The sequence below is a fragment of the Rutidosis leptorrhynchoides genome, chromosome 9 (assembly GCF_046630445.1).
Source record: "Rutidosis leptorrhynchoides isolate AG116_Rl617_1_P2 chromosome 9, CSIRO_AGI_Rlap_v1, whole genome shotgun sequence".
Taxonomy (NCBI): Eukaryota; Viridiplantae; Streptophyta; class Magnoliopsida; order Asterales; family Asteraceae; genus Rutidosis; species Rutidosis leptorrhynchoides.
Window position 1 is genome coordinate 350,945,049 of NC_092341.1, and position 10,357 is coordinate 350,955,405.

A 10,357-nucleotide genomic window follows, 5' to 3' on the forward strand; every position below is an offset into this window, starting at 1 on the left:
TCGCATATTTTTGTAATTTAGCTCGTCGACATAATTTAATATAATATATTTAATATATTTAATTTATATAATTAATTATATATTATATTAAATTCACATGCATAGTTGACTTATAATTTTTGTTCTGATAAGTCTTACGTTGTCACTCGACTTATGTCCCGGTTTCGGTTTTTCGAATGCCCTTTCGTACGCTGAGAAAACTAGTACTTTTCGTTTCGTGACTCGTACCTTTGTCAAAATATAAACTTAATCATTGATAACTATGTCACTCTAAGTGTAGCTTTAATCAATTTAGTGTTTTGGTTATTTACTTCTATAAATCATCGTCTCGTAGTATATACATATACATACATATATATATATATATATATATATATATATATATATATATATATATATATATATATATATATATATATATATATATATATTGAAATAGTGTTTACTGTAGCACAGTTACTGTAGCAATTCACTGTAGCAATTCACTGTAGCAAGTCAATTTCACTGTAGTAAATAGTGATTTTCGAAGACAATGTAGCATTTTGGGTACTGTAGCAATTTGAAAATACTGTAGCAAATTAGTGTTTTACTGGTTCATCTTAAACGCTTTAGTTAACTTATCTAAATATCAATCGAATCAATAAATGAATGTTACTATCGTTTACTAAATAACTTGAAATTATATATATGTATATATCTTTTTAATATACATAAATCAGTTTTTAAATACACATTGGAAGTTATTTATAATTAATTTTAATAATAAATATTTCAACTTATCATATATATTCAAATAGATATTTAAACCAATAAGTTTAATGTACGGTACCAATTAATACATCGTTACATTTTCAAGTTATAGTATATATGTATCTATTTACATATAATTATTCGTGAATCGTCTAAAACAACCGAAGGGTATTTAAATATATAAAAGTAGTTCAAAAAATTTGAGATTCAGTTTTACAGACTTTTCTTATCGTGTCAGAAATGTTAATCATACAAAGATTAAGTTTAAATTTGGTCAGAAATTTCTGGGTCATCACATAAATGATTCGACCATGGGTGTCATATAACCTTTTGGACCCATTCAATTCATTAAAAATTATATACTGAACCTATGTCTTAGTGCATTATGTTTTCTAAGGGAGCAGAGAACCCAATTAAGTGGAGATCAATCCACTGCATTCATAACTTTAAGTTGATGCTGAATTATAAATTAACAATTCAGACAGTTTAAATCGGATGACTGGAATGGGAAAAATGGGTATACGTTGGCCCTTTCAACAATTTTAAATCCAGGGTGTTAGCCAAGGGTGTGACAGCTGGTAACAACTCAACAACTCTTATATCAAAATATCACAATACTAAACTTAAATCACAAAATCACAAGTATAATATTAAAAGATAAAATTTATATAAGATATAAGATGTAACATTTCATTAGTGTGACGATCGCTCCAAATACATATGGACAATACGTCATTCATTGATTTCATTGCGAGGTATTTGACCTCTATATGATACGTTTTGTAAACATTGCATTCTTTTGAAAAGGCACACCATAAATGAATATTTAAATCAAAGGTTTTCGACATCTGATGATTTCTACATATAGACCATCACCGTAAATAATAGTTTACAATAGTACTTCCATTGACAATGCAGTCAAAATAAGATACATGGTGATGATTTGGTGAATGCAACGTTTCCTTGAAAAATATGCCATGTACGAATCCATGCACATAGCTTGTCTAACATATAAGAAAACAACGGAAGACTTCTAGGGAACCTGAGAATAAACATGTTAACAAGTGTCAACACAAAGGTTGGTGAGTTCATAGTTTTAGTATTTCGCGTAATCTGTATATAAAAGTGGATCACAAGATTTCAGTTATTTCATCCGGAAACATTTATCAATAGATTCTACATAACAGAGCACCCTAGTAACTAAGCTTTAATTTTATAATGATAAATACCCCATTCGTTTTAATACACGCAAACCAACGTGTCCTAAACTCAAATAACACACGTCCGTTAAAAGGCTAGCACTCTGGCTCGGACGGGGATGTCAAGCCCTATGGATCCATATACTGTTATTCGCGCCCACCAGTCCATATCCTATGTACTGGCAGCTACTAGTTACCAAAGCTAAGGGATTTTCGGTTCAGACTCAGTGTAGAATTTAGTATGTACTTGTATCCATTGCGTTTAAAATAAATTGCATGTATTCTCAGCCCAAAAATATAGATTGCAAAAGCAATTAAAAAGGGAGCAATGAAACTCACCTCAGCAGCATATAAAGTCGTTCACCAAAATGTGACTGAAACTCGGAATATCAAATAATCGTAGATCTCAACCTAGAGAACATATGTTGGTCAATAAATGTCTATCATGCTAGGTCAGGTCATAGTGTATCATAATCCTAATGCTCGATATCGACATACAAAAGTTATCAAAATTGTTTCAAAAAGTTAATTTTGACAATAGTTCAACAAACGAGACGTACCTTACATAAGGATTCATTTACTCGGCAGGTAATATTTAAAAATCCATTTTATCAATCTTGTAAAAAGTTGTTTAAATCTTAATTGCAGATTCAAAAGCAATTTCAATTATCATCAATAATAATTCAGTTGATCATATCTTTTAATCCGTTCATCGAAACTATTCGATATCTAAATGAAAAGTCATTGATTATTCGTCAGCTTTCCAAAAACATGTATATCATAAACCTTTTACCATTAATATGTGTATTTAATTCGTGATTCATTATAAACCGTTTTGCGACGAAATTTAGCATACAAGCATGTATACATATATATACTCGAGCACTAGACATGGATACACAATTAATATATAAAAGATAAATTATGAGTGCTTACGCATCAGTATTGAGATTCAATATTGTAGCAAAGTACGTAGACGTAACGGAGATGATAAACACTAGGTTTGATTCACAAAATATACCCCCGAACATTACCCATAACCTCCTTGGCAATAACCCATAATTTCCTTAGCTCTATCCCGCTTGAAAACCATTTTGAAAGTGACACGCTCATAATCTCGTCGTAGTATTTTGTGTATTATACTAATTAATATTAATAATACTAATAATAATAAGATTAATAATAATATTAATCTTAATAATAATAATAATAATAATAATAATAATAATAATAATAATAATAATAATAATAATAATAATAATAATAATAAGTTATACGGAGTGTAAGATGAAAGAAATATATCACAAAAACTGAATTTGATCGCTTTATAAAGACTTGGCCTGAAAAAGTACCCCATGCGATCGCATGGTATTTGTGCTTCAAGGCCATGCGATCGCATCTGATCCAGCTCACAAACTTTTGTTTTCTTGTTTGTCGACTTATTTATTTATTAATATATAATATATATAATTTATATTAATTAATTATATATTATATTATATTCTAGTGCATAGTTGACTTGAAATTTTTGTTTCGATAAGTCGTACGTCGTCACTCGACTTATGTCCCGGTTTTGGTTTTTCGAGTGTCCCTTCGTACGCTGAGAAAACTTGTAATTTATATTTTGGGACACGTACCTTTGTCAAAATATAGCCTTAAATTAACCCTAAATTATATCACTCAAAGTGTATCTTAAACTTTCGAGTGTTTTGGTCATTTACTTCTATAAATCATTGTCTCGCTATTTGTTAATATATATATAATAACAATTCGTTTTATGACCAGTTTAATATTATATTTTATATATTTTCAATATTAATATATACGTTTTAAAATACATATCACAAGTTATTCATATATCTAATTCCAACAGTTAATATTCCTTATTATTGTATGTCTCCAAATTACGTTATTTAAACAAACACTTTACCATTTATTTTGAATATCGTTAAAAATGAACGATTTCCCAAATCAACGTGGACCTCACAACAGAGACTCGTAATAATATCATAATCTTTGAGAGACTCAATAAATATCTTTTAATTCAATCGTTTGGCATAATCTTTTAACTCCGTAGTTAAATATATCAATCAGATAATCAAACCAATAAGGTTAATGCACAGTATCGTTTTCATAACACTTTGTTACGTTTTCAAGTTATAGTATATATATGTATCTATTTACATATATTTGTTCGCGAATCGTTGAGAACAATCGAAGGGTATTTGAATAGTTCAAGAATTTTAGGATTCAACTTCATAGACTTTACTTATAGTGTCGGAAACGTTAAAGATTAAGTTTAAATTTGATCAAAAATTTCCGGGTCCTCACAATTAGGTTTAGGGTTTTGAGTTTAGATTTAGGGTTTAGGTTAGGGTTTAGGGTTTAGATTTTAGAGTTTAGGATTTTGGGTTTAGATTGAGAATTTATGATAGGGTTTAGATTTAGGGTTTGGTGTTTAGATTTAAGGTTTAGATTATAGGGTTTAGAGTTTAGGTTTAGGGTTTTGGGTTTAGATTTAGGGTTTAGATTTTAGGGTTTAGAGTTTAGGTTTAGGGTTTTGTGTTTAGATTTAGGGTTTATGTTAGGGTTTAGGGTTTAGATTTTAGGGTTTAGACTTAGGGTTTAGGTTAGGGTTTAGTGTTTAAGGTTTAGATTTAGGGTTTAGGGTTTAGATTTTAGGGTTTAGGGTTTAGATCTAGGGTTTTGGGTTTAGATTTAGCATTTAAGGTTTAGGGTTTAGATTTAGGGTTTAGATTTTAGGGTTTAGAGTTTAGGTATAGGCTTTAGATTTTAGGGTTTAGAGTTTAGATTTAGGGTTTGGGTTTAGGGTTTAGATTTTAGGCGTTTAGGGTTTAGGGTTTAGATTTTTAGGGTTTAGGTTAGGGTTTAGGGTTTAGATTTTAGGGGTTAAGGGCAGATCAACATATTTCAAGGTAAATAACTCAATTGTTGTATTCACTTACAAAAGGTAATGTTTTACTATTAATTAAGTTACAAAATGCTATCTTTGATGTGTCTTTCATGGGAAGCTTATATAGATGAAAAGACAGTTGCATCCATAGGTCCAAATATTGAAGTAGATAATGAGAATCATGTTAAAAAAAAGTGAAACCTGTAAATTTAGAGAATTTGCCCATTCAAGGTTAATAAAGTTGAAAGCTCCGTGATAGAATATACTTGGATTATCTGCAAAGCAAAAAATTTAAACGGAGTACTACTTATAGTGACACTAATTGATCTTGGTTGGGTTGGGTTGGGTTGGTTTAGCTCTATATAAGTAAAATTATGATATTTTTTTATTTAAACTAATTTTACGTGTGAAAAACTGTGTATTATGGAACTTTATTGGAAGCGAAGAATCAATGGAGTATATGTTGTTCAAGGAATCATTGAAATATAGGTAAAATTGATATAATCAAACCAGCTCGCCGAGCATTTGTTGTTTATCTGTGCGTATAACGTACAAATATGAGTTATTTCTATAAAGTGATCCCAGTCTATCTTTATAATGATGATAGAACCCTAAAAGTTAAAAAGATTTCGACTTCTTTATCATTTTATACATCGGTGGGTTTAAAATTTGTTAGGGGTACACTTTTTAATGTCCTCTTGAACCTTGTTTGATTATTTGGTTAGTCTGAGCTTTGTGTAAATTGAAAAGAACTAAAGATCATTTAGCTGGGTTTATCAATTCATATAAGTTATAGTATATGCATTATATTCGTTATAAGTTTGTTTCTTCTATGATGATTATACAGGTTGTTACATTTGTCATAATCCGGTGTTACAACCGGAGTTGCTTTGCAGCTAATAGATTATGTTAAGTTCGTTGTGAAGAGAGTCTTGAGACTGGTTAGGTTTAACTTCCATTATGCTGTTAGACAATAGAATGGATAATAAAGGCAAAATTTGGTGTTTTTTATTGGTGTTCATTTTATGAGAAGCTATTTCTATTAATCTCTCAGTTTAATTTTTATACATTATATCTTTTATTCGTTGTAATTGTACATATTTTTGAGTTTTAGTTACATTGGATGTTTTCTGGGGGTTCCGTCCCCTTTCTCAAAAAAAAAAAAAAAAGTTGGTTAAGTTTCCGTTTCATACAATTTCAGGGCAAAGTTGATACCTACTTGTGAAATAATTTTTGCTACGTTATTCAATTTAATTGCATCAAATCTATAGTTAATATTAAAATTCTATAATTATTATGTCATTATTAGGCTAATTCATTTGTTAAGAAAAAGTCAAAAAGAAAAAAAAAAATCTAAGCATGGTGGGTGATGTCATTAATCTAAATAATTTTGAATTAAAATTAAATCTTATTAATTAATTATTATTATTAAATCTTATTAATAATTATTTTAATTATTAAAATTAAATAATTTTGAATTATTTTAATTAATTTTTTGAATTGAGTACGAGAAGGTATAAAAGTTAGGCGGAAGGAAACCAATTCTAAATTTATATTTTAATTTACACTTTTAAAATAAAATGACAACCAATATTATCTCTTATGATTGAATATGGATTGTTTAATATGCATTTTAGGTATTTGATGAAATATTCGAGTTTCTAAGTCGGACTCTGTGGTTCCACGGGTCATTAAACTAAATGACTTTAGCATTTACGTTCAATTAATACCTAAAACATATCATTAAACTGTTTCGTTTAAACAAACTCATGATTCCACGGGTCATTTCGCTAGTTTATATTTTTACTCATTTGAACTTTTAAAATGCTTTAATGTTTATTTTTAAGCTCAGTATGACAAGTATATGTGTGAATCTAATAAACAAAAGTTATACTTTTTATATGTTTATATTTATTTCATATAAAGACATATAATATAAATAAATAAAAATACATACATTTAAATTTAAGAGATCTTAATCAAACAAACTGAAATCGTAAAATAAGCACAAGATTTTAAACTCATTAAACACTCAAATAACTTTATATTCATTGCTAAGTTTGAAATAGTTGCAAAACCCGAAAGAATTCAATCATTGTTCATCCATATAAATAAAGGCATTTAAAACAAAAAAAAAAAAAAAATGCTTTAAAAATTAAGCCTACTTTTTTATGCCTCAACAAATTTCTTAAGATTCTTAAGCCAGTTTGTGTGCCCCCCGTGCTCTTTTTTCAACACGTATTGATGCAGAAAGTTGGTTGCACTGGGTTTGACACCCCTCATCTCCAAGTACTTGTAGAACGCCTTTTGAAGATTCTCATCCAAATCACTGCAAAAGATATAATCAGATTCAAAATTATACACAAACACTAACCTTAATTTTACATGTAAAAAGCATTACTCACTCGAATTTAGGTTCTTCATAAGGAAACTGGTCACTAGGCAAATCATCGTTTTCTTCGATGGACAAGCTATTAATAACAATCTTATCAGCATAAGCAGTGATATTAAATTTCAAGCAGGACCCATCAGGTTTAACAACTTCTACAACCATAGGGATCTTTAATTGCTTGTCCTTTTCATCATCATCATCATCAGTATCATCATCATCATCATCATCAGTATCATCATCAGTATCATCATCATTGTTCTTGTCCTCGTCATCTTCCTGATAGAGGCTATACTGTTTAAGTACAACACGGATAGTTTCACCTTGGTATATTCTGCTCAAATATACACTTCGCCTTCGAGGGTTATGAACAGGCTTAAAAGGAAAGTCCTCTGGGATAGCTGCAAACTCCAACTGCAAAACATAAAATATCATTCACCATATAATATAATATACTAACAAAAGTTTCAAAATTTATATAACCTGACCATATAACAACAATGGTGTGCAAGAATAATTTACACGGACATTTAGTCAAATATATCGTCACCAGCAGCTCAACATCATAACATATTAACAATTCATAAAAACACACAGAACCAAGTTACACGACAGAGAAGAATCTATACTTTAAGGAAGATGCTTTAAATTTATCTACGGAGTACAAGTCAACTAGCTAGTCCGCCAATGATAAAAATTATAATAGGCAAATAGATAACAGTAACTCAAACCAAGAGATTCATATCAATATAAATCAAAATTATAATACCAATTAAATTCATAGAATTGTTAACTATTATATCAAATAAAATAGATCTGTAAATAAACAGAACAAAGATAATATAATTATTATTAATTATATATTATTATTTATTGTATATCATATAATAATAATAATAATAATAATAATAATAATAATAATAATAATAATAATAATAATAATAATAATAATATAATGGATGTAAATAAATAATAAACCTGGTCGTAGCTCTCTTCTGCGCAATTGATCTCTGAATCAATCATTTTGATAAGAGACGCATCAGAACTCGGTCGTTTTAAAGACGCGTCAGAACTCGGTCGTTTCAAAGATGCGTCAGAACTCGATCGTTTCAAAGCAGATAAAACCGAATAACAGTAACGAGAAAATGATGGAACCAAACATGAGTTGCCGGAATTAATTTTTGTAGTGCGATTCACGGAGGTGAATAAAGCGCCACCGCAGTGGTGACTGAAGCTTCTTTGACCGCCTACTAATCGGGCCGCATGAGGCGTAATTGATGAAGCTGATCGACGAACTAGAGCCATTTTCGTTAGAGTGTTTGTAGGGTTTTGGAATTTCGGGGTTTATGATATTAGGGTTTAACGCGATTACTCAAAGCCATCGTCCACTTTTTATAATTAATGTTCCTAAATAATAGTAGTAGTAGTTAATAGTTAATTTTCATAAATAATACAAAGATTTTCTTGCCTCATCTTTATCTATTTATATTTATACGTTAGTTCTATAATTGACATATATTAACCATGATGATTCGGTTGACGGTAATGAAGTACACAGAATTATATTATTACATATTTATATTTATATTTATTGTGGCTTAGAATATTAATTGAATTTCGGACGAGATTTAAAATCAATAGAAATTTGATTATAACATTTTATGGTGTATATTTTTTATTTTTATATTTTATTTTTTTAATATTTTTTCTATTTATAGGCCGGAGGTCTTTTTGGAATCAATTTCTCTATTTATAGAACATTAAGAGGGATGATTTTCTCTTCTCTTGAGAGTGTTTTATTTCGAGTGAAAAAATGACTTATATTTATTCTAAGATTATGGGAGGATTGTCTACATCTCACCTCTTTCATACCTCGCATATGCGAGATTGTGTTTTGTTGTTGTTGTATAGATTTAGTTTAGTTTATTCACCTGGAGCCAATGTTTCTTATAACAAAGAAACATGAAGAAGAAAAAAAACAAAAATAGAAGACAATGGAACTATGGAAGACAAGTTGTCCACATTATAAAAGTTCATGAAATTCTACACGATCGCATAAAATCAAACAAATTATTCACGTGTGAAAGACGATTTATAGACAACTTCTCTTGTTGCATATCTATCAAACTTGCTTAAAACTGTTAAAAAAAATGTAAATAACATATAATGAGTATATCATTTATATTCAGTTAACATCATTTATACCATTTTTGTTTAGTTTCTAATGTATTTATCTTTTGTTACGGGCTCGGCATACTGTTTTGCCCTCACATTAGTACCATGATTGGACGAAATTGTCCTTATGCTGAGCACGTGACGAAAGTTAACATTGGAAATTTAACTGGAATTAGTCTGAAGGTCATTCGTGTCAAAATTTAAAAATTAAGGCCAACGAGGTCAAAAAAATTGATAAAGGTTATTCGTATTATTTGATACAAATATGAAGGACCAACGGTGTAATTTTGTTGGATAATATTTATTTCCTTAAACTGTCATTATAAATCCTAAAATCCTAGAATATTACTATTCTATTCAAATTGATATAGATATAAACTACCTTAGACTTCAAAATATTTTGAAAAATCTTGGCTCCCGTTCAAATTTTTAATATAGATAAGATATAGATAGATAAGCTCCATTCAAGAAAATCAAAGGTGAATTGTATATATTTTTTTTAATTATTTTACTAAGAGTTTAAACTGCTCGATCAATAATCATATTATTTTTTTCTAATGTAAGCTACATATCCAAAAAAATGAGAAATTGGCAAAAATATACTTTTTACAAAGTTTTTCAACAATATACACTTTTTTCAAAAAAAAATTACAATATACATCATTGGATCGACCATCTATTTGGTAGGCCACTTCACAATGATTGTGAAGTGGTCGACCAACTTTCAAAACATGTAGTCAACCAGCACTGTGAATGTAGAAAAAGCTATTTGCTATAAATGAGAAGTGTAGGAAATGACATGATAAGATGTAACCTTAAAATGTAATGTGTAATGTGTAATCAATCAAAGGTACATCAAATGGTTACAATGAACATGTTTAAATACTATATAGATCACAAACATAATGATCATCACACCAACTAATACAC

The 10,357-nt window shown here is 29.1% G+C and overlaps 1 protein-coding gene across 1 annotated transcript; it reads right to left on the bottom strand.

The window, feature by feature from the left end:
- Positions 1–7,032: 7,032 nt before the first annotated feature.
- On the bottom strand, positions 7,033–8,557 carry LOC139869194 (uncharacterized protein At2g39795, mitochondrial-like). The gene is made up of 4 exons (XM_071857516.1): positions 8,231–8,557; positions 7,559–7,666; positions 7,269–7,438; positions 7,033–7,192 (listed from the first exon to the last, which is right to left on the bottom strand). Exons 1-4 carry the CDS (start codon positions 8,555–8,557, stop codon positions 7,033–7,035), a joined length of 765 nt encoding a protein of 254 aa, XP_071713617.1.
- Positions 8,558–10,357: the final 1,800 nt, after the last annotated feature.